The following is a 25954-nucleotide window of genomic DNA, read 5'->3' as shown; positions in this document are numbered from 1 at the left end:
CAGTAGGTCTGGGCTAGGGCCTGAGATTCATAATTCTAACAAGTTCCCAGTAATGCTGCTGCTGCTGGTTCAAGGACCAACTCTTTGAAAACGACTGCTATAAAGAAAAACTAAAGAAAGTTAGATTTACACACACTATCTAGGGGGCAAGCTGGCTGGGAAAAGAGAGCATTTCTTAAGAGGCTACCTTCCATTCTGCATGCACAATTTACAAATCCACTTATTTATTTCCACATACCTATAATGAATGGTGTTCACAGATAACACAAATGTGGGAGGACAACTGACCCTATGACCATGTTCTTCCTGAGGCAAAAAACTGTGCTTTCATTGTGCAGTTTGTTTAGCTAAGCAATCATAGGAATAAAAACATTGCGTTCAGAAGAGGCACCTATACCCAAATTTAATCCAGCTCTTAATAATCCAGAAAAAATTACATAAAAATAAAATTCAGCCCTAACCGGTTTGGCTCAGTGGATAGAGTGTTGGCCTGTGGACCGAAGGGCCCCAGGTTCGAGTCCGGTCAAGGGCATCTACCTTGGTTGTAGGTTCCTACCTGGCCCTGGCCTTGATCAGGGCTAATTCAGGAGGCAACCAATGGATGTGTTTCTCTCACATCGATATTTCTCTCTGTCTTTCTCCCTCTCTTCCACTCTGTCTAAAAATCAATGGAAAAATATCCTCAGGTGAGGATTAAAAATAAAATTCACCTAAGCTCAGGGATGGGAAAGATCTGAAATCAGAACGATTCACATTTCCAACTAACCACAGGTCTTTGCTGGTCCAATTGCTATGGCTCCCTCCCTCCCTTTTCCTTCCCTCCCTCCATCTTCCTCCCTCCCTCTCTTCCTCCCTCCCTCCCTTCCTTCCTTCCTTCCTTCCTTCCTTCCTTCCTTCCTTCCTTCCTTCCTTCCTTCCTTCCTTCCTTCCTTCCTTCCTTCCTTCCTTCCTTCCTTTCTTCCTAGAATAGAGACAGCAGGGATTCTCATGGAACTGGATCCCTGGAACCCAACATGCCCTTGACCACATAGTCTGTTTCTTACCTCTACCTGGCTCTAGCTCCAGGTTGGACTTGGTCTTTCCTGGTTTTAGTGCATGCTATAGTTACAGCAGTAGGGGTTACCACCACACTGCACAAGTTGAAATAAATATGAAAGCTGGGGAGCAGGAAGCCACAAAACTAGTATTACTGTATTTTAAATTGCTTTTGATTCCAAAACAGCCTGAGATTATTAAGGAAATGCAGTTCCTGTCCCATAGAGTCTTCTAGAATGGAGATTCCTCATTCTAACCTCCTTTTGAAATGAAAAAAAAAACAAAAAAACACATTTGCTATGTACTAGTAATCCCCTTTCCTTGGCTATCCAGATCTTCTTTATAGATTGATAGTTTCTCCCCCCCCCCCCTCTCTCTCTCAAGGGAGGGGGCTCCTACAGTAACTTTATTGTAACTGAGAAACCTGGCTGCAGGCAGGCTACATGATTAGAGCAGATGGCCATCTTTCCAAAGGGTGAGGCCTGAGCCCAGCTGGCAGCACACACAGTTAAAACCAAAGCCCAGAATAACCTCTTTCCTGACACTATCCTGCATTGCTCCACTTATGAGTGACAGCACAACCACACTGAATCGAAGTACAAGGTCCAACTGGGCAGAGGCAAAAACCCAACAGGAAACAACCAATCACAGGAGAGGGCGCTAAAATAAAATTCAGTTGCCTACTCTCCGCTATTCTTTGCCAAGAAAGGTGAGGGTATGGGATGAGTGGTAAGTTATGTTTCTTTATTCTTCAAATAAGAGAATGGGGTTGATGGTCAGTGAAATAGAACAGGATGAAAATCTAGGCTAGTTATAAACCTTTGTGCCTAAAGGAAAGAACAGCAGTGCTAGTAAGTAGAGAGGAACATTAAAATGCCGGCAACTATTAAAAAGGAGAGCCTTATTTCTTTTTTTCTCAAATAAGACAGGAAACAGCATCTTGTGTTTTCCTTGCTACAGTGGCTGCAGATTTGCCACTTTTCATAAAATATGATTTCTACTAGTATATTATTATCCATTGATAAAATTGCTCAATCACGAGAAGATATAACAGGTGAACTGTTATTGTTAGAACAGGTCTTCTCACAAAGCCTCAAATATGGGCTATTTCTCATGCTGGACCCACAGAGGAAACCCCAAACACCATAAGGTGCCTCAGATAAAGCTCCTGCAATATTGAAATGGTGTTATTGACAGGTTCATGGGGGGCTGTGATTTTCTTGCACATGTAAACTCTTTTGGAAAACATGGAGATAAAAGGATGGGAAAGAGTTTGATTTAGAGCCAAAAAGTTTCAGACATCAGCCTTGGATGGATGCCTCTGCCCCATTTCACTGCATGTTCTTCTCTGAGAAACACATTTAATCGCTGAGTGTTAAGCACTGTGGTTAAAAGAAATGATCCGTTCACCTCCATCCACTCTCCCGCATCCTCCATGTGAATCTCACAATAGCAGAGGCTGATGACAAGAAGGTTGACTCTGTTCCCTCTCACCAGAGAAATCAGTTGGTATCTTTGTAAATGAGCTAGGTAGCCCAGTTGTCTGAGGTGACCCCTGACACAGAGATGTGGCTGACCTTTGTCTTATAGATGGAGAACTCTTTGGTCAGCCACTCCATCTGTTCAGCCTTTAGCTCCATGAAATAAAACATGCCAGTCTGGTCAGGAATGTGCTGCCAATGTTGGGAGAAGTCTTCCTTCTTGAGGTTGGAGACCAGCTGAGCCCACAGGCCAATGATAAGGTTGGCCATGACTTAAACTTCTTGCAACTACTGTTTTTGAAAATCCAGGGTAGTCAGAATGGTTGAGCAATCTGGGTCCTACTGAGAGGAGGTTTGGAACACATTGGATGGATCAATATCTTCAACTGTAATTTAACTCTTTGGGCTTCATCAGCATCTTTGCAGACTGCACTGAAGACTGCCACATACGCCCATGTTTTTGGCATAGGATTGGCAGTGAGAACTGGTAATGCTCTCTTTGATGGCATCCTTGTTAACATTGCATGTGGCAAATCCTTGGTAGGTCATGTCAAAGAACACAGAGAGATTCTTTTTCCTCATTACTGTTGCTTTTCCTCCCATTGCTCAAGACGAGGTGTCCTCTCCCATGAGATTGTAGGCACAGGTATGCAGGAGAATGCTTTGCTCTGGTATTTTTGAAATGCCCTTCTTAGTGCCTGTGAAATCAAAGCCACAAGTCTTGGGGTCATAGTATAAATAGCCATGTAGCTGCATGCAGTGTCCCTGAAGATGCATGTGTAATGTCCCCCAGGATGGTTTGGGCAGAAATATGTCTCAGCTGAACTTAAAAACCCTTTGCAGATATCTGGCTCCAAACCTTAAGACCCAGTTCCAGAAACGATCTGCATAGTGACATATTGGCCACTTCTCAAGATTTTGCTATTCTTATCCAAGGCTAGTTCTTCAGCTGTCTTGCAAAATCCAACCATTTCAGCAATAGGCAGGTATTCTTTGTCCAGGTTTTTTACAGCAATCTGGACACTAGGGTGCATATACAGCTTTCCATTATCATCCTGGTAGGCACCACCTTCCAGGCTCATCTTCTTGATGTTGGTATCTCTCTTATAGGCTTCTGTGACCCCCAGGATGGGACCTGCAGCCCCCATCTCCACATGAGCCTACCAGGAATTGGCTGTGGCAGAGGCAAGGCAGCAAGGCCTGGGTGGGAGGTGGCAGTGACCCCAGACAGGATGCAGCTGGAATGTATCAGAGCTATGGTAGGCAGTAAAAGAGCAGGGGGGGTAGTGACAGGATGGAGCAGAGAGCCAGCAGGCACAGACACCGGGGTGTGGGCTCATGATGACAGTTTTCGTTCTGGCAGAAGATTGTATATAATAGTTGTATTTTAAGACTTTTGCAAAAAATCTCTGATAACTCTGCATAATTATCCCCTGTTAAATTTAGCAGAATTAATAGAATTTATTTTCTTTTTTAGTCAGAAAGTCAGTTTTTTATTTCTAAAGCTCTTTAACATATTGTTTGCTGATGGTCAGCTGCCATATCTCTATGAGTTTGTTCATATAGAAAATAAAGTCTGGCCATTAGCAGACCAGGCCAAAGAGGTGCACTGGGGTGGCTCCGCTTTATTGCTGGGACTGATATCTTCTTGCTTTAGTTCATCTACAATGATCTTGCCCTTCAAGTCCCAGATCTTAATGCTGGGGCCCATGACAGCACAGAGCCAATAGTGGTTGGGGCTGAAGCACAGGGTGATGATGATGTCCCCAATATCTAGCATATAAAGGTGCTTGCATTTGTTGAGATCCCACAGCATGGCCTGGCCATCCTTGCTTCCCGAAGCGTAGGGGGATCCATCTGGAGAGATGGTCACAGTGTTTAGTGAGCCCTGGTGGCTGATGTGGTTTGTGTTCAGCTTGCAGTTTTGGCAGGTTCCATACCTTGCCCAGCTTATCCCAGCCACAGGAGGCGATAATGGGATCGAGAAGCAGACACAAGATACCCACTGTGAGTGGTTCTCATCCTGGACATTGTATTTGCACAGGCCCACAGTATATAATAGAAAGGTCTAGAATTTTCTCCTTAGCCTTGGAAAATGTTGTTACAGTTTACATTCAGAGGACTTACTAAAAAAAAAAAAAAACAGACCACAAAAAGAAACTATTGCTTTTAAATGCATATGCATGGGAGTTTTGTAAGGTTCTTGAAAACTCCGGTAATTTAGTTTGGTTGATCAGAGCCATTCAGGTTGTCTCATGGGTCATTCTCTCCAGAGATATGGCCTACTCTGGGCCATGCCATGGCAGCTGCTTTTGTCTATCCCTTTGCTCAGGACTCCACCCTGAAGTGATCATTTAAGGTTTGGAGTATAGGAGACAGCTGAGGAAACAGAGGCCAGCATCTTAGTCAATTCAGGCTGCTATACCATAAACTGGGTAGCTTATCCACAACAGAAATTTATTTCTCACAGTCCTGGAGGCTGAACGCCTAAGGTCAGGGTGCCGGCATGGTCAGGTTCTGGTGAGGATCTCTTCCAGGTAGCAGACTGCCAACTTCTCACTGTGTCCTCACATGGCAAAAGCAGAGCTAGCTAGCGATCTGGCTTCTTCTTAAAGTACACCTACCCCACTTATGAGGACTCCACTCTCATGACCTAATTACCTCCCAAAGGTCTCACTTCCACATACAATCCCTTTGGATTAGGGTTTCAACATATGAATTTTGGAGGGATACAAACATTCACCCACTGTAGCCTATAGCATCTCCTTTCACTAATTCACTTAAATATAATGGCAGAAATTTCTAGCACTCTAATCTCATACAAACTACGGAGAGTAGGTTGACATGTCTCTAGAATATCTGGGTTATTTTCTATTTGAATCATACACAACTCAATTAACTTAGATAAAATGAATTACCTAGTCCTTTATTTGAAGCTATATTAGTTCAAAGATCTATTAGTATCTAGAAACTAGTAGGTTGGAGAAGGTGAGAATAAACAATGACCATAATTTTCCATCATCTCTCTATTCCTATGTTGCTATCATACAAAACCTACTGAAGGTCTACTTCTGGCTCAAGTAATGCACTCGGTCCTGAGGACACAAAGATCACAGTCTCTGTCCTCAGGGAGTTCAAGATCTCCTAGGACAGTGGTTGTCAAACCACGGCTCGCGAGCCACACGCGGCTCTTTGGCCCCGTGGCATGGGCCACACAAAGTTTCAATCGCACTGTACATGTATGCCCGCATGTGGTATTTTGTGGAAGAGCCACACTCAAGGGGCCAGTTTGCCGACCACTGTCTAGGAGATGAAGAGAGGTAAAAGTTCAGAAGAAAGCACAGGAGATGTGTGAACCTAGAGGAGAGAGAGTTTAACTCTGCCTAGGGAGAGAGGGGGTCAGGCCACTCTTCACAGAGGAGAACTATTATTCATTCTATTGGCTGAACAGCAAAAGATACCAGGCATTAAACGGAGGTTCTTATTTTTTCCACTATAAAAATCTATTCAACAATGGTCCCCATTTATTGTCAAAGCTGGCTTCTGTGTGATAATGCCACCAATATGATTATGCCAACCTCTCCTACTGCTCACCTTACACTTTATATCTGAAGGTCATGGTACTAAAAACTGGCATGGATGCTTTCCAAGGAATCTTGTTATCATGCTTGACTATTTATAATTCTAAAATTGAAGATTAAAAAACAAGTTAATAGGCACTTTACAGGAAGGATATGGAGTTGGAGAAGTGAATCAGCAGAGGAAGAAACAAGAAGCACTACGCACACACACACCAGCTCTCAGGGAACTTAGACTACCCATGCCCAAAGCTGAAGGTAACTTATGATTTGTTTTTCACTGGTGAGAACTTGTGTTACATACCACGTGGAATACTCCTGGTGCCTTGACAGGTCTGAAGCCATCAACAGGTACACATTGATCAGCATGGCCATTACAGAAGCAGCTGCCCTTGACGATGAAATCATAGATCGCGTAGTGTGTAAAATGTTGAGGCTTTGCATTCAGGTCATTTCTCTGACAGGGACAAAACTGTTGTTTTAGCAGCTGCACACGAAGGTTGGTGATCTTCAGCTGCTCCTGAGCTTTGGCACTGTAAGGGTTCTCCATATCATATGGTGGTGACAAAGCTCTGAAAATAACCTGTAAAGAAAAAAAAAAATACCATGAGTATATAAGACTGTGTGCAAACCCCGGGTTGTTCGCTCCATAGCGTTCTCGTTTGATTTATACCTTGTGCTATCTGTAAGCGATACAATCACAAGAGGTTTTTGATCACACCTGAGGAAGAGCTCCCTGTTATTCCAAGGAAGAGCTGTGCTGCCTGTTTGGATGCAAAAGTATAAACTGAGTAGCCAGCAGAGAACTGACTCTTGAGGTGAAGGCAGCCATGCAAAAATCTCAGGGGAAGAGCATTCCAGGAAGAAGGAACAGTATGTTTAAAGGCCTTGACGTGGAATCAGATGTGGCTTATTCAAGGAGGAACAACTAGGCCAGTGTGACTGGATCCCAGGGGACAAGGGGACGGTGTTTGGAGAGGAGGACAGGGGTGGTGCGTGGCAGACCATGAATGCAGCCCTTTGAAGGCCAAGGCAGAGTTATTCTGTGGAAGCCACTACAAATCCGTAGGCAGAGAAGTGATTATGATTTGATTTACATCTTTAAAAAAAGATAACTCTTGCTTCTGTGAGGAGAATCCTATATAATAAAAGCATAATATGCAAATTGACTGAATGGAGGAACGACCGGTCAGCAGGGGTCAGGGCTGGCGAGCAGGTGGTGCCAGGCCAGCCAGGGCACATGCTAGCGGGTAGAGGGAGGGGACGGCAATTGGAGGGCAGTGGCAACCAGCAGCAGCTGCCGGAGGAGCGATGGGGCGGGGGTGGGGGGGGGGCAAGCAGGGCCGGCGGCTTACTTGCCGGCTGGCACTGTCCCCTGATAGGCCCACTCAGTCGCCTCCTGCAGAGGGAGGCCAGACTGTGGATTAGGGGGAGTGGGCCAAAGTTGTCAGTCAGACATCCCCTGAGGGCTCCCGGACTGTGAGAGGGTGCAGGCTGGGCTGAGGGATCCCCCTGAGTGCATGAATTTTCGTGCACCGGGCCTCTAGTGTATTATAAAGATTGAAGAACAGAAGCAGGAAGACCAGTTAGGAAGCAATTGCAAAATCATGATCCAAAATCACTTACATTTCTAAATGAGGTATAACCCTTTCAAAGACTAATCAGTTATTAATTGGGGTCCCTGTCACTACCAATATTTTCTGTTCTCTTTTACTGTATCTGCCTTCCAAGCTTGTGGCAGGATTTTTTGAAATATCCTTACTGGTAGTAAACATACAATTGTTTGAGGGTGGGTTTGATTTCTGAGATTAATCAAAAGTCACATAAACCCAGATGTGGTGAATAATGCGACTGATCAAAATATTTAATGGCACTTTTGATTACATGAAAAGTCTAATTAAGTAATGAGACTGTTTTTATTGTGTAGGTTATAGATGGAATCTAAAGGCAATTTAAAACTTTAGTTCTGAGGAGAAAACCAGAGGGAGAAAGGCATGTCCCTATTATTAAAAAGTAGGGTTTAGATAAACTCTCATTTTGAAAAAAAGGATCTAAAAGTAACTTTCCAAAAAGAATTATTTAAGGAATAATTTGGACATAAAAATTTCATTTTAGAAACCAGTTTTAGCCCTAGCTGATTTGACTCAGTGGATAGAGTGTCCGCTCACAGACTGAAGAGTCCCGTGTTCGATTCCAATCAAGGGCACATACCTCGGTTGCAGGCTCGATCCCACATGTATGCCAGAGGCCACCAATTGATGTGCCTCTCTCACATCGATGTTTCTCTCTCTGTGTCTCCTTTCCTTCCACTCCCTCTAAAAATCAGTGGGAAAATATCCTCTGGTGAGGATTAACAACAAAAATAGAAACCAGTTTTACACTAAGTATGAAAAGGTAAGAACCAACTGTGTAGGATCACATCTCTAGATCTATTGATTCAGATTCGTCCTCAGTGAAATATAACCTTGGGGAAGAGGGGTATGATAATTCAATGGACACTTGGCCTTCCACAGCCAATTCTCCATCCAGCAGCCAGAGCAATTCTCTATAAACAGAAGTTGGATCACAATATTCCCTTGCTTAAATCCATTCCCACCCAAAGATTTCTCAATAAAATGTAAAGTTCTTATAATTTCCCTGCCTTATTTTTGTTCTTGGTGCTTATTACTGCCTGACACATTAGCTTTGTAGTTGTTTAATGATTTACTGTCTTCCCAGTCTTGGATAGAAACTTCTATAGAGGAGTCATTGATGTACCCCAGAACAATGTCTGGCACAGAGTAGGTATTCAGTACATTTTTGGTAAATTAATTGATTAATTATAACACAATTATAACACTGCACTTGGCATCCAAGTAATAGGTGAGAGTTCCAAATAACTTCCCTTTATAGGGTCTCAAACAGATTGACATATTAAATTAATGTTATAGCACCTGAAGGTGAGAGGCAAGAAGTTGTATTATAAAGTTATAAAAAACTACATAATCAACCAGTATCTACATTTCTAGCTATTTTTGAACTTACACTTAGTAAGTATACCTTCAACTCAAACAATATTCTGCTCCATTTATTCACATGTCAAGTGGTGGAAAGCAACATATTATGGAATAAAATTTTCCAACAATATGTCACTTATTTGAAAATAAATATAGAAGTAACATCTCTCTCTTTTAACAATAGCCTAAATCAGAACATGATTTTATATTTTGAATCATCAAAAAAACAACAACATGGAATCCATCATGAGTTTTATATGGGATTTGTTTTCACTATGACATCCCAATTACTGGCATTCTGTTAGACACTCATGAAAAACTCCTGTTTTAAATAAGAGAACTGATGTGACTACCTCCTAGTTTACCAATCACAGTAATGCAAGGACATGGAATAGGGTAACCAGTGCTAACCAAATAAGTATCCCATTGAAAAGTCTAAGGATTATTTCTCTATATTATCGCCCACCCTTCTTTCTTCTGAACATTGGTGACAACTGTTTGCCCTCTCTGTTCCTGTCACATATTCACCCTTGACATTTACCCTGTTCCCCACAGCTCCCTTCCCCTCCCCCGCTTCCCCCTGAAAACTGTTCACATGCAAGGCTAGAGGAAGATCTGTCAAGGTTTGTAGGAACTTAGAAGCTCTTTTGCTTCCTGAACCCAGACTGGAAGCTGAATGGCAGCTCTGTGCTTGGTGTGCATGACACCACAGTTGGCACGCTGATATCAGCAGGGAAGGGACAGCATGACCCCTGAGGCTGCATGCTGGAAAGGAGACAGCAGAGTGCCACAGACACAAAAGTGAACGGGAATTTAAACCATGAAATCTTTTTACCAGAAAGGAGACGCCTTAATCTGATACCCTGGGAAATGGATCTATCCTGCATCAGGAAACAAAGAGTGCGCCAATCCAGATGCTTCAAACTTCTGGCAGGTCGCCCTTTGGGTCCCACCCAGTTTTTCTTCAAACATCCCCAGAAGAAGCCTGCATGGCACAACTAAAATGAAATAAGAAAAAATGTAGAAACACTCCATATAATGTCAGCCTCTTCTATTTTTGTTCCCATCAGAAGTAGGCTGTATTTATGGACTCACCACTGTTCCTCTGTCTGTGATTGCTTCTGAAGATACACTCCTAACAAGACATAGTTAAAAAGTCAGAGGGGGAGTAGGATCAAGCCCACTTTGATGTTTCCAGTGTGTTAATGCTATTGGCCAGCACTTCATGATGTTATTATTTAAGAAATTTGATTATGTTTTAGTGATTAATACTATGCTCATTACAGAAAAATCTGTCACTGAAAAATGTAAAAGACAATAAGGCAAATCTACAATGTGATCCACCCCAAAGACATCTAAACTTTCCATCTAAACTTCTGTATGTATACACAAAGAATTTAATATAAACAGCTTTGGCTCTAGCCAGTTTGGCTCAGTGGATGGAGTGTCAGTCCTCAGACTGAAGTGTCCCTGGTTTTGATTTTGGTCAAGGGCATATACCTCAGTTGCAGACTCAATCCCTGGCTCCAGTCAGGGTGCTTGCAAAAGGCAACCAATCGATGTGTCTCTCTCACATCAATGTTTCTCTCTCTCTGTCTCTTCCCCTCCCTTCCACTCTCTCTAAAAATCAATGGAGAATATATCCTCAGGTGAGGATTTTAAAAAAGTAAAAAGAAACAGCTTTGTTTCAACTTAACAATTCTAGTCAATAAAAAGAACTCTATATTAGTGGTTCTCAAAGTGAGCCCTTCAGCCCCAGCTCCCCATCCCCACCCATGGCATCAGTATCAACCTGGCAACTTGTTAGAAATGAAAATTCTTGGGCCCTATAGCAAGATGACTAAAGCAGAGACTCTGGAAGTAGGGCCCAGCAACCTGTGGTTTCCACAAGCTTTTCCTAGTGATTCTGACGCCCAATAAAGTCTGAGAAACACTGCTACATTATTTAAAAACCTGGTGAGAATTCCACTGTGTGTCTATGACATAATTTATTTAGCCAGGCTGCTGTGTTAGGCATCTAGGTTGTTTCCAACTTCTCAGTATAACCAATAACAATCTTGGGGCTAAAAAGTGGAAGTTTATATCTTGAAGATACATTTCCAAATGTGAAATCAATGGTTAAAGGAAATGAGTAATTTTAAAACATATCTGAGCTTCTGAAGGAATCATGGGCCCTTTCCTAACTAATCTTTGGAATCTTCACATTTCTCTGGACTTGCCTCACTTCTTTAAACCTGGACTGCCTTCAAATTTTGCCTAGAGATTTAGATTCTTGTCTTATCTGCCATTTCTTATACCCTAGCAAAGAGATCCTTAAAAAGTTCTGAACAGATTTGAATCACCTGTATGTTAATCTAGTACACCTACAAACACTCTCAATAATACTGAAAATTAGTAAAAACAGCATTCTATATGTCTTGTTTATACTATGAGAAATTTCAACAGAGTATTAATAGTGTAAACAGATTTAAGTAGAGTAACTATTAGCTACGTGATAGTCAAGGAATTAGTTTAGTATCAAACTCATACCTTACATATTATTCCATACCTAAAATTTTATTGCCTATGTTGAATCATAATAATTAGACTTAGTTATCACATTTTTAGAAACGTCTCTTTAGATGCTAACTTGAGGACTATTTCAGTCCAAGTTGATTACCCATCCTGTGGACTCCCATGGCACCTGTTCTTTCCATGATGGTACTTTTACAAGAATATGTTGTTATTGCCTATTTTCTAGTCTGTATCTCACATTAGACACTGCTCAGTGGGCAGAGATCTTGTTTGTCTGGTTAACAGCTGTGTCCCCCAGCATGTCCCACAATCTGTGGCATATTGTAGCATTTCATAATTATGTTGAATGAATAAATGAATGAACTATCTCTCTAAATAGCATTTTAAAAAAGGAGAAGCCAAATATGGAATAGGGTTTAGAAAAATAAAGAGAGCAAGATGTTTTGCCACACTCTTGATGAGAAGCATGTGAACACATACACATAGTATAAATACCTATGTAAAATATATAATTTCAAATGGCTTTATGGATTCTTTTTCTTCAGTAGCACACAAGATTTTTCATATAGATATTAATAAACACATATAAATATTAGATCTTTTCTATGGTTTCTGGTCTAGCTTTTTTAATATACCAAAAATGGAAGCTTCAGGATCATAACTGCAGTTGCTCTTTAATGATTTTTGAAATCCTAGACATCTTCATGCTCTCAAAAACAACAACAACAACAACAAAAAAACAGCTTTTGCTTTCAATGGCTTTCTTATTGTTTTTCTATTTCATTTTTGCTTTTGGTTTTATTATTTACTTTCTTCTGCTTACTTTGGGTTTAATTTTCTTTTCTTTTACTAGTTTCTTAAAATGGAGCCATAAATGATTGACTTTTTTTTTTCTCTGTAAGTGCTTATTTAGTTGCCTCCCACAAATTTTGATGTTGTGTTTTCATTTTTAATTCAGTTCAAAATGATTTCTAATTTCCCTTTTGATTTTTTCTTTGACACATGGGTTATTCAAAAGTATGTTATTTAATCTCAAAATATTTGGGGATAGTCCCAGATACCTTCCTGTTATTGTTTTCTAATTTAATTCCTTTGAGGTGAGAGAACATACTTTGTATGATTTGAATTTTTACATTTATTGGCACTATTTTTATAGACTATCTTGATAAATGCTTCTTGTACCACTGAAAAGTTGTGTATTCTACTGTTGTTGGAGCATTATATAAATGTTAATTAAATCGAGTTGGTTGACATGCTATTCAAATCTGCATCCTTACTGATTTTCTGTACTTATTCTATCAAATATGGACAGAAAGGTGTTGAAATCTCCAATTATAATTATCAACTTACATACTTCTTGCAATTTTTGCTTTATGTATTTTGAAGCCTTGTTATTAGGTACATAAACACTTAGGATGGTTATATACTCTTGATGAATTGGCTCTTTTATCAGTATGAAATGTCCTTTTTTTAAAAAAAAATATATTTTATTGATATTTTACAGAGAGGAAGGGAGAGGGACAGAGAGTCAGAAACACCGGTGAGAGAGAAACATCGATCAGCTGACTCCTGCACATTCCCCACTGGAGATGTGCCCGCAACCAAGGTACATGCCCTTGACCGGAATTGAACCTGGGACCCTTGAGTCCGTAGGCTGACACTCTATCCACTGAGCCAAACTGGTCAGGGCTGAAATGTCCCTCTTCATTCCTGGTAATATTCTTTGATCTGAAATCTACTTTATGTAGATAGTAATATAGCCATTATAAAAACTTATCTTTTGATTATTGTTAGCATGGTATATCTTTTAACATTCTTTTACTTTTAATTTAGTCATGTCTTTACATTTAAAGTAAATTTCTTATAGGCAGAATAGTTACATTTTTAAAAATATTTTTATCCAATCTTTAATTGGAGTATTTAGACTTTTTATACTTAATATGATTGTTGATATGGTTGTGTTTAAATCTACCATCTGACTTTTTAAAATATATATATATATTCTACTAGAGGACTGGTGCACGAAATTCGTCCACTTGGGGGGGGGGTCCCTCCGCCAGGCCTGCACCCTCTCACAGTCCAGGAGCCCTTGGGGGATGTCAAACTGACAGCTTAGGTCCGCTCTCAGTCAGGAATGGGCTTAAGCTGTTTGTCGGACATCCTTAGTGCTGCTGCAGAGGTGGGAGAGGCTTCTGCCACTGCCACTGTGCTTCTGGCTGAGCCCAGCTTCTGGCTGAGTGGCACTCCCCCTGTGAGAGTGCACTGACCACCAGGGGGAAGCTCCTGCGTTGAGCAGGATTGGGCCAAAACCATCTCTTTGACATCCCCTGAGGGGTCCCTGATTGCGAGAGGGCGCAGGCCAGGCCAAGGGACCCACCAATGCATGATCAGGGTCAGGGAGGGACCGCAGGAGGGCTCCAGGGCATATTCAGTCTGTCTTGCTCAGTCCCAATTGTCCAGACCCCAGCAGCAAGCTAACCTACTGGTCGGAATGTCTGCCCCCTGGTGGTCAGTGCGCGTCATAGCAAGTGGTTGAGTGGCCTTAGCGTAGCATTAGCATTTTACACTTTGATTGGTTGAATGGCCAACTGGACAACCGAACACTTAGCATACTAGGTTTTTATTATATAGGATTATAAGTATATTTTTCTTCTGTTGGAATGAATATTTTAAGGTCCCTTTTATTTTCTTTTTTGTTTATTACTTTAACTCCTTTTCGAAAATAGCAGTTGCTTTGGGGTTTATAGTATACACCTTTAACTTACGCAGTCTATCTTTAGGTAATATTTACACTTCACATATAAGAAACTTACAACAGTATTCTTCCATTTCCTCCTCTCAGCCTTTGCACTACTATTTTCATGCATTTGGCTACTACATATATTATAAACTTCACAACACATTATTAATATTTTTGCTCTGAAAAGCCAATTATCTTTTAGAGAGATTTTTAAAATAAGAAAAAAAAATTTACGTCTCCACCTATTTTCCCTTTTTGATGATCCTCATTTCTTTGTGTAGCTCCAGATATCCATCTGGTATCATTTTTCTTCACCTGAGTGACTTCTTTTAACATTTTCTGTAATGCAGGACTACTGGTGACGAACTCTTTACGCCCCTGTGATTGCAAAAGTCTATGTCATCTTCATTTTTGAAAAATATTTTTGCTAGGTAAAGAATTCAGATTGACCATTTTTTTTCTGTCAGTACTTTCAGGATTCTGCCCCGCTGTCTGATAGCTTGCATTGTTCCTGTCATAAAACTGTCAGCTTTACATTTGTTCTTCTGGACACTGTGTTAGTTCTTTTCCCTCTGGCTGTTTTTAAGATTTTCTTTTTATTATTGATTGTTAAACAATATGATTATAATGTGCCTTGGGATAGTTTTCTTCTTGTTTATTGTTTTTAAGGTTTGTTGAACTTCTTGGATCTGTGGATTTTTAGTTATAATCAAAATTAAAATGTTTTTTCAGCTATTATATTTTTTCCATTAGCAAAATTATTTATTTTATTTTTAATTAAACTTATTGGGTTGATATTGGTTGATAGGATTGTATAGGTTTCAAGTGTACATTTCTAGTATACAAAATCTGTATTTTACACCATGTGCCCACCACCCACTGAAATCATCTTCCATCACAATATATTAGGCCCCTCTCCAACTTCTAACATCTTACTACCCCCTTCCCTCTGGTAACCATCACACTATTGTCTTTGTTCATGAGTTTCAGTTTTATATCCCACATATGAGTGAAGTCACGTGGTTCTTAACTTTTTCTGACTGACTTATTTCACTTAGCATAATATTCTCAAGGTCCATCATGTCCCAAATTCAGCCATTATTTCTTATTTTTTTTCTGTTCCACTCTTCTCACTTCTCTCCTTGTGGACTCCAACTACACATATATTAGATTGCTTGAAGTTTTCCACAGCTCACTTATTTATTTATTTAAATACTGATTTATCTGTTTTTCTCTTTTTCCCCATTTCATATTGAATCATTTCTATTGCTATGTATTGAACTTCACAAATCATCTCCCTTGTAATATGTTATCTACCAATACCATTCAATTTATTTTTCATCTCAACATTGCATTTTCCAACAGTAGAAGTTCAGTTTAGATTTTTGCCATATTTTCCATGCTATGCTTAATGTGGTGAATCTTTCCTCTACATTCTTGAATATAGAAATAGATATAGTAACTGTTTTAATGTTCTTGGTTACTAATTCTATCATTTGTGTCATTTCTTTTTTTAAAATATATCTTTTTATTGATTTCAGAGAGGAAGGAAGAGGGAGGGAAGGAGGGAGGAAGAGAAAGAGAGAGAGAGAGAGAGAGAGAGAGAGAGAGAGAGAGAGAGAGAGAGAGAAACATCAATGATGAGAGAGAATCATTGATTGGCTGCCTCCTGCACGTCCCCTACTGGGGATCAAACCCACAACCCAGGCATGTGCCCTTGGCTGGAATCGAACTTGGGACCCTTCAGTCCACAGGCCGATGCTCTATCCACTCAGCCATTCCAGCCAGGGCCATTTGTGTCATTTCTAAATCTGTTTCTATTGATTTATTTTTCTACTCATTAAGGATTGTGTTTTTCTGCTTTTTGCATAGCTTGGTTGACAGCAAAACATTGTGAATTTTACCTTGTTGAGTGCTGGATATTTTTGTATTCTTGAGCTTTTTTTCTAAGATGCAGTTAAGTTTCTTGAAAATAGCTTAATCCTTTTGAGGCTTCCTTTAAAGTTTTGCTAGTTAGGACCAATGCATCCTTTGGTATAGGGCTAATTCTGTTCTTCTACTGAGGCAATACCCTTCTAATTACTCTATTGATACCTTACAAAGTTAAATTACAAGGCTTTCCACTCTTGTCCTGGTCCTAAGTGATCTCTGAAAATTTGCTCCGTTTGTTCTTTCTCTGCCCTCAGGTAGTTTTCTTACAGTCATGTCTTGGTCGGTACTCAGCTAAAAACTAAATCTCTGGAAATCTCTCCTAAGCAACTCTCTCCTCTCTGGTACTCTGCCCTGCAAATTCTAGCCAGACTCTCAGCTGCTTAATTCAGAAAATCCATTAGGCTTCTCCTTGGTTCCTACTCCCTGCACCCCAGCCTGGAAATTCTCTCTAGGAAGCAAGCCGAGGCAATCATAGGGCTCACTTCATTTACTTCTCTCAGGGATCACTGTCATCTGCTGCTAACGTCTAATACCCCAAAACAGTTGTTTCATATATTTTGTCCAATTTTGAGTTGTTTCAGGCAGCAGTGTTAGTCTGGTTCTTGTTACTGCATGTTGGCTGAGAACTGAAGTCTACAAAACCAAGTCAGCTTGACTTTTATGAAATACAACTTATAAAACTACAAACTGGAAGTTTTATAATAAGTTTAGAGGTGTAGATACATTTAATAGATAAAAAGTCTTGAAAACAAATGAGTTTTCTTATTGGGCACATCAAACAAAGAAACATTAAAAAAATTTAAACTATAAGCATTTCAACTATGTAAGTTTAATAAATAATTCTTTTATTATTGATTTCAGAGAGTCATAGCTCAGCGGCCTCCTGCATGCCCCCTACTGGCATGTGCCCTAACTGGGAATCGAACTGTGACCTCCTCGTTCATGGCTAGATGCTAACCACTGTGCAAAACCGGCTGGGCTCAATAATTCTTTTTTAGTAATTTGTATCTTTTAATAGATAGGTAAGCCCTCACTATAACTCTATAATTTATTATACCTATTGTAATTTTATTTATTTTATGCTTTGATGCATCTTTGTGTTCCCATCTAAAACCTTGTCTTATAGATTCTCAAAAATACCATATTGAAGGAGTGAATCAATATAGAATCATGGTACTATAAATATAATACAATTTTATTTATATGTTATGCATTTTGTTCTAAAGAGACTATGCTAGGTACATAGTATTTCATAATAAATTTTATCTTACAAAATATATTAGTTGTATGCTAATCTTATACTACACCCCACATGACTAATAAAATTTTACTTCTTAGAAAAAATGGATTAAATATTTATTAATATTAAAAGACTCTTTGAGTGCCAAATTTGAACAGTTATATAATTAATTTACATCAACTGCAAGAATGACAACACATTCAGAGAGGAATCCCTGGAACTTTTGCCTAACATCTATAATAATAAGAGTGTAATATGCTAATTAGACTGGACATCCTTCCGGACATCCTTCTGGATGACCTTTGGGACAAAGCTGGGGCTGCAAGGGAAGCCCGGGTCCTGGGTGCCAGAGGAAGCCGGTGCTGGCAGGCGGGGGAAGGAGGCCTACTCTTGCACAAATTTTGTACATCAGGCCTCTAGTAATCTAATAAAAAGGAAAATCACCTCACAGTAAAAACTACTTCTACATAAGAAAAATAGTTACATTTCTTCCCTACTCTATTTAAGCCTAATTAGAATAACATCTAGATCAAGAAACATTTTCAAATGTGTTATAAAGACATTATTTGTTTTATGTGGTTGTTTACTAGTGGTTTACAAACAGCATCTGGTTAATTCAGTGGAAGTTTGTTACTACACATCAATAATTGTTTATTGTTAGGTTGATGACATACCTAAGACCTACATGTAGAAACTGATATTTTTGTCTCCATTTCTACTGTTCATCAAGCTATCCCCAAACTGAAAACTCACCTATTTTTATGTTAATAAAATAGCATTGGCAAAGGCCAGAAAAGGAGATCCACACTTTAGTTTTGTACTGTCACCTCACTAACAAGGAAGGTTTTATGTCAATTGACTTCTGAAGCCAGTTACTGGCACCATTTAAGTTAAAGTTTTAGGTATTTGAGATGAAAAGCTCAAAGAGCATAGATTCCTTAAGTGACTACAGGTACCCTAATATTAATATGTTCTTGAAACAGGCTTTCTGCCTCCCTGGAGAGGTAACCTTTTGGAAAGTATGCAAGTTTCAGCTTTAAAAGGGCTTCAGTGAGTGGGAGTTCTGGTTTCACGAAGAGAGAAGACTTGACAAGGAGAAGATAGCATAAGTGACAGGTGGGCATCTGCGGGAAAGCAGCTGGTTGGTTTAATTTTAGAACATTTGTCCTTGACTGTGTCACTTTAAGTGGAGCACCTACTTGTCTTAGAGAAGTGTGTCTGTCTTTGGGGCAGCACCAAAATCCTTTTGCTTACACTCTGGAGCATTAGGCACCCTGCTTCATCAGATAGTCCACCTTTTAAAGTGGGAGAGTCTTATCTACTCAACTAGTCCTTCTAAGATAGGACAATATAACCTAATAAAGCTCTCAATGGAGCAAGCTGAGGAATGCAGTGCACTCAAGTGACTTACTTGTACGATAATAACCTCGATTTGTAAGTACACAAAAGCCTCTTTGCATGTTTCAAGGGCATATTTACAGTTTTAAAGTGATGAAAAGGCAGCTTCTTAAATATCTTCAGTGGGGTGGGCAATAATAAAACTGCAAGGAGGAATGAGAAACAAGACAGAAGACCAAAATAAAAATTAAGATGGGGGCTAAAAATAAATGTTAAAAATCCTCCAATACATGTGGAATTCTAGTTTTCCTTCGCCCTCAGTAGTTGCAACCATAGGATTTGAGTGTCAGAAGAGTCCTTAGCAATCGATGATCTTGTTGGGCTAGAGGAAACTAAGGCACAGGTGCTTAAAGTGACCTGCCAAAGCTCAACCAACAGGTTTGTGACAGAGCCAAAACTAGAATCCAGTTTCCTGATCTCCAATGTAATAATTTTTCCACTGTATCCCATTTTATATGTGTTTTGCAGCTAGCCATTCCTGGATTAAAGTTAAATTTAAAATGTAGGGTCAAAAAAAATATATCATTTATCCCACTTCCACTTGTCATCCTAATAATGGATAGGACTGACTAATTGTACCCTTGATAAAAGTAATGATACCTGGTTGATTTACAAGGATGCAATGAAGATTTTCTTTTTTTAAATATCGGATGTAGAAATGCCTTGAAAAACAATGCTCTTTATAAATAAAATTGGTTTGTGAATAGCTTTTCCTGAGGACCTGCCTTGTTTTTGCCAATCTCCCATCTTTGGGACTGAGCCCTATCAGTGAATGTAGCCCAGTGGCTAGGAGCCAGATGTTGATTGTCTACCGGGCCAACTTCCCAATATTGATCACCTCTGTTTCTTATCACCATGCTGGGCACACAGTTTGGATCATTGATACCTTTGGGTTGCTTTACCTATGCTGGAAATTACATGCATTATCTCTCTGCGATCACTGCCCATCCCTTCCAACTCTTGCTCCTTCTCTTTGTACTGAACTTTATACTCTAGTCATACTGAACTCCATTCTGTTCCTGGAAAGCTCCGTGGTTTCTCTCTCCTTTTCTGGCCTTTGCCAATGCTGTTTCCACTGCCTGGAATACTTTTCACATCTAGTTGCTGTGCCCACCCACTACTCCACCCCTTTATTTGGCCAACTCAACCTATCTTTTAGGTGTTATCTTAAATGTTCTTTTATTCAGAAAGCTTTCTTCATCATTCCTCTACAATGTTAGCTTAGATGAGATGTTATTCCTATGTGCTACTCCAAGCACCTGTCATTTCCTCCAGACCTAGAACTTACAATGTCTATTTTAATTGCTTATGTTCCTCTCTACACTGTGAGCACTATGAGGGCAGAGGGCCTGGTCTGCTTGCCTACTGGTGTATAGCTAATTCTTGGCACATATAAGAATAAACACATAAAAAGAATAAATACATATTTGTTGGAAGATCATACTCATGCTTAATGATTTCCAACTTCACAAATTGTTTTTTTTTTAATTTGACTTCATTCTTACAGTAAACCTATGGTATGGTTTTATTCTCTCCCATTTTTCAGATATAGAAACTCTGAAAAGATGTTAATTGACTTGTGTAAGGTCACCTAGCTAGTGAGTAGCAGAGCTAGTATTTGAACCCAGGTTACTAGAGTCCAAGTTCAGTGTTATTATCATTACATTACAGCTAACCTTGGTTGATTATAGACTAATTGAAGTCTTAAGCACATCTTCAGGGGAATTAAATGATCAGAACTTCCTTTCAGGAGAATAAATCTGGCAAAGAAGAGCCTGAACCATGGTGTAGGTAGTGGGGGCAGAGTGGGCAGAAGAGTCATTTGTTAGAGGCCAAAAAATGAATATCAAAACAAAAACTAAGAACAAAGGGCTAAGTTTTAGGAGGCACTCATGGTTAGAGGTCAGAAGGAAGCAAATGAGCCAGAAATAATGCCAAAAAAAGAATCATTTGAGCAGTGTAGAAAAATAATAAAAATTCATCATCATAGAAGTCAAAGGAAGTGGGAAGGCAAAGAAAGGAAATATAATTAATAATGGCAAATGCAATTCAGGAGGCAAGAAAGAAAAGGTCCGGGAGTTTGGCTGGCTCACAGAAGACTTTTGAGAGCCTAAATAGAATAAGGGACAATTTATAACAGTTTCAAGAAAGAATAGAGAACAAGCAAATTAAAGCAAGAAATAAGTGATTGAAGAATTTTGGCCATTTGTTTAATCATTCATCAGTTGATAGACATTTGGGTCATTTATAGATTTTGTTTATTAAGAACATAAGTGCTATGGACATTCAGATAGAAGTCATTGTGAGAACACAAGTTATTATTCATGGGTACTTAGGAGAAAAATTGCTAGGTAGTATGGTAAGAGTATATTTAACTTTATGAAGAACTGCATGCAAGACTGTTTTCTAAGGTGATTGTACTGTTTTTGCATCTCTACTAGCAATGTATGATGAAAGTTTTAGTTCTTACATATCCTCATCCATACTTGGTATTGTCAGTCTTCATAATTTTAGCCTTGATAGTAGAATATGAGCAGTATCTCACTGTGCTTCTAATGTGCATTTTCCTGTTGACTAATACTGTTTAGCACCTTTTTATGTATTTATTTGACATGCAACTTCTTTGAGGAAGTATCTGTTCATCAAACTAAATAATTTTCTCACAGTGAAGGAAACAATCCTATATAATAAAAGCCTAATATGCTAAGTGTCCAGTTGGCCATTCAACCAATCAAAGCGTAATATGCTAATGATATGCTATGATGTGCACTGACCACCAGGGGGCAGACGCCAGCAGGTGCAAGTGGGGCGGGCACCATCAATGTGTGGGAGTAGCAGTGGGAGTGAGGCTGCCAGCAGACAGGGGACCAGGGGCCACGCGGAGGATGGGCCGAGAACCGCCCCATGCCCACTGCAATCTTGCGGCTCACAGTTCCTTTCAAGGTACACAAATTTGTGCACTGGGCCCCTAGTATGTACATAAAACACTTTCCCTGACTGCGTGCCATAGAGAACCATAGTTGGCAATGACAGCAGCCCCCCTTATCCATGTTTTTTTCCCCCTTGGTTTAAGTTATCCTCGGTCAACCGTAGTCTGAAAATAGAATATTCCAGAAATAAACAATCCATAAGCTTTAAATTGCATGCAATTCTGAGAAGTCTAATGAAGTCTTACTCATCCCTCTTGGTCCCTTCCTGGGGTGCAGCATATCTACACTGTATATGCTTCCTGTCCATTAGCCACTTAGTAGCCATCTAGGCTATCAGATCAATGGCTGATATTGTAGTACTTGTGTTCAAGTAATCCTTATTTTACTTAATAATGGCCCCAAAGTGCAAGAGTAGTTTAAACTTTATCATAGGTATGTATGTATAGGGAAAATCGGAGTATATATAGAGTTCAGTACCATCTGCAGGTTCAGGCATCCTCTGGAGGCCTTAGAACAACATATCCTTTGGGCATAAGCAGGAGACCACTGTAGTTTGACTTTAAAACTAACTTTTTTTTTAATTGAAGATATGTGTGCCTATTGAGGGTTTTCCATAATGCAAACCTAGAGTAAAATGTGCTTTCATCTTTTCATTTAGGAGCCTTAATCAGAAACAACCAAAATGTTCTGATTAAAGTTTTAAAAAAAGATCAAACTTTAAACACTGTTGCCCTGGTGAGAACATCCTGGCTATCAAACAAATAAACTTCAAAGGGACCTCCCGACTTTCCCTAAACTACAGACAAATATTTGCTGTTACTGTTGTACTAGGTAGCATAGGGCCGCTTTGTCCTTCATTTGTAGGAGACCTTGAAGATAGTTATTAATCACCATCATGCAAAGTTTTACCACTAGAGATGGATCTCATTTACCTTTTCCCATTCAATTCCAGTCTGAAATATAAGGATTAATTGCAAGATATGAATTAAAGGTGAAAAGCAAAAGCTAAATTAGAAGGAAGGACTTGCAGAAATAAAAGCCAGTAACTGGCTTAAAAAGTAAAAAGTAGATACTGTTTTCTCTATTTTGACCTACATTTAATGAATTACAATTAGTTCAACTAAAAGACTGGTAGACTATGCCGTAACCGGTTTGGCTTAGTGGATAGAGCGTCAGCCTGCTCACTCAAGGGTCCCAGGTTCGATTCCGGCCAAGGGCATGTACTTTGGTTGCGGGCACATCCCCAGTAGGGGGTGTGCAGGAGGCTGCTGATTGATGCTTCTCTCTCATCGATGTTTCTAACTCTCTATCCTTCTCCCTTCCTCTTTGTAAAAAATCAATAAAATATATTTAAAGAAAAACAAAACATGATACAGCCTCTTTAGAAAACTGCTTGATGCTTTCATATATATATATATATATATATATACATATATATATATATATATATATATGACTAGTAAACTAATTTATAGGATTCATAATGACAGAAAATAGTAAATACCATAAAAATCTGTTTATGTTTCCTTCTGCTCCAGAGTAGAGGTTATATAGAGAAGAGCTGGTAGTAGAGAATTTTTTTAGAATATTTAAATCACTGGGCTTACAGAGCAAAAAAGCCCACAATAGAAATTCTGACTTCCAAAGAGAAACAAATTAAATCTCATTCAGTTTCTAAAAATGTTTCTTTTTTATACTTAAAATTTTTATTTATTTATTGTTAGAGAGAAACATCAATTTGTTGTTTCACTTATTTATGCACTCATTGGTTGATTCTTGACCAGGGGTCAAATCTGCAACTTTGGCGTATTGAGACAACACTCTAACCAACTGAGCCACCCAGCCAGGGCACTTTCTTATACTTTGGATGAGAAAAAGACATCTCCAGTCTGAATAGATTGCAAACTTGGCTAATATAAATTCTAATTGTATCTCCCATCACCATTGTCATTTTTTTTCTCCTAAATGATGACAAAGCTGTGATTAAGTAAGATAAAATTCTGGGTCTGTGTGACATTAAGCCTTTTAATAAAGGAATTATTATCATTTATTATATTATTTATTTATTTAATCATTACTTATTGAGGAAATATTTCACATGGTAGGTCCTCTGGATATAAAACTGAATAAGAAAAACAAACAATAACACGCATAGATTTCATTTTCCCCGAATTCTTGAAAATTAAGCTCTGTCAAAGTGATGTTAGAAAACAGCTCAAAATAATCTTAAATATCGGAGGAAAACATAAGGCTACTTAACCCAAATTTCTCAATGCAGGAAGTCCCACTAGAATACTTGACATCCATTTAGTCTTGACTAGATTCCACACCCTCACCAGGGAGCATATTTCATTTTGTGATGGTTCTAATCATCAAAAAGTTCTTCCGTTTTACCCTGGCTGGTGTTGCTCAGTTGGTTTGGTGGTGTCCCATGCACCAAAAGGTTGCCGGTATTTTGATTCCTGTTCAGGGCACATGCTAAGAGTTGTAGGCTTGATCCCCAGGGAGGGTGGGGGCGGCATACAGAAGGTACTCAGTCAATGTTACACTCTCAGGTCAATGTTTTTCCTTCTCCCTTCCTCTCTCTCTAAAAATCAACAAAAAACCATAAAATGTTCCTCTGTGTAAAGCTGGAATGTGTCCTATGCAACTTCTAAACTTGACTTGCAGCTATACAAAGTAAGTTTATTTTATCTTAAATAAGGAAGTGCTTATTTAAGTCCAAATATTTAAGGGCAGCCATCAACTTACCTTTCATTCTCCAGGTAAAATATCCACCATGTCTCACTTCACACACTTTCTAGACCAATTACCACTTTGGCTGAGTAGCAAATGACCTCTGTTTCATGTACATGCACAAGTTACTGATGACATTATTTTCCAGACATTTTCCTCTCTAAGGTGTCAAACAAACTCTAACCTCTATTTCTGAGCATCCCTTTTCCCAATTTTATTTTTTAATCCAAATATATTTGAAAGGTTTTTCTGTAACATAAGGAATATTCAGATTGTAAAAGACCTATAGTATTTTCAATGCAGCCATTTGGGAAGAAATGGAGCTGAGTGGAGACAGGGAACTGAGAAGAAAAAAATTAGTCCTCTAAGAGAATTTCATTTTTGTAGCCTTTTGAGCACTCATCTCCAATAATCATGGAGGCATGACTACAGTTCTAATGTCATTATTTTGGGAAGTGGAGAGGGGATGAAAAAGTTACTTCTACAATTGAATAGAATGTTGCGATATTATCTGCATATTTCCATAACATCTGTCATTGTATTATTTAGTCCATGAGAAAATAATATTTCTGGTTCCATGCCAACTAAACTGACAGGCAAACTGACAGGAAAGGCTGAGGTAACAGAGGGGAGGAAGGCTGTGGGGAGGTGGCAGCAGCCTAAATATTCAGCAGCCACCTATGAAACAAATCAGTTTCCCCCCTTCCTACCAATGAAGTGATGAAGGTAACTGGCTAGAAATTAACCGGAATATTTTAAACTAGAGGCCCAGTGCATGACATTCATGCACTGGGGGGAGGGGGTCCCTCAGTCTGGCCTGTGTCCTCTTGCAGTCCGGGACCCCTGGGAGATGTCCGTGGGGAGCGGGCCTAAGCTGTCAGTTGGACATCCCCTGAGGGGTCCTTAGCACTGCTGCGGAGGCGGGAGAGGTTCCTGCCACCACCGCTGTGCTTGTCAGTCATGAGCCTGGCTTCTGGCTGAGCAGCACTCCCCCTGTGGGAGCGCACTGACCACCAGGGGGCAGCTTCTGCATTGAGCATCTACCCCCTGGTGGTCAGTGTGAGTCATAGCGACCAGTCATTCCGCTGTTTGGTCGATTTGCATATTAGGGGTTTATTATATAGGATGGCCTTTAAGGATAACTACCAGGGGACAGTTCCATAGGCAACCTATCTTCCTGGTTACACAGCAACTGCTAGACTGTGTGAAGTAGTTAATGCCTTATCAAGTGGGCTTTTAAAGAAGGAAAGCTACAAAAGGAGTAGAAATGGCACACCACTGAATATCCAGCCTTGAATTTCCACATGTGCCTGGTGCAAGTGCTTGATAAACAGGTGCTTGTGAGTTATGATTACAATATTTCAAATTAATAAT

The 25954-nt window shown here is 39.6% G+C and overlaps 1 protein-coding gene and 2 pseudogenes across 5 annotated transcripts in view; all 3 read right to left on the bottom strand.

Annotated features, from left to right (window-relative positions):
- Positions 1-25954, bottom strand: part of NTN4 (netrin 4) — a 114351-nt gene that overhangs the window by 67937 nt on the left and 20460 nt on the right. For all 5 annotated transcript variants that reach the window (XM_059681943.1, XM_059681940.1, XM_059681941.1 and 2 more), the window contains exon 3: positions 6399-6677. In XM_059681943.1, the coding sequence (XP_059537926.1) occupies positions 6399-6677 (279 nt within the window). The remainder of the gene's footprint in view (positions 1-6398; positions 6678-25954) is intronic.
- On the bottom strand, positions 1417-3664 carry LOC132227158 (aspartate aminotransferase, mitochondrial-like; annotated as a pseudogene).
- On the bottom strand, positions 1417-4817 carry LOC132225561 (small ribosomal subunit protein RACK1-like; annotated as a pseudogene).

The sequence above is a fragment of the Myotis daubentonii genome, chromosome 2 (assembly GCF_963259705.1).
Source record: "Myotis daubentonii chromosome 2, mMyoDau2.1, whole genome shotgun sequence".
NCBI lineage: Eukaryota > Metazoa > Chordata > Mammalia > Chiroptera > Vespertilionidae > Myotis > Myotis daubentonii.
Note: the sequence above shows the minus strand (reverse complement) of the source record. Positions and strands in the feature narration are given on the sequence as shown.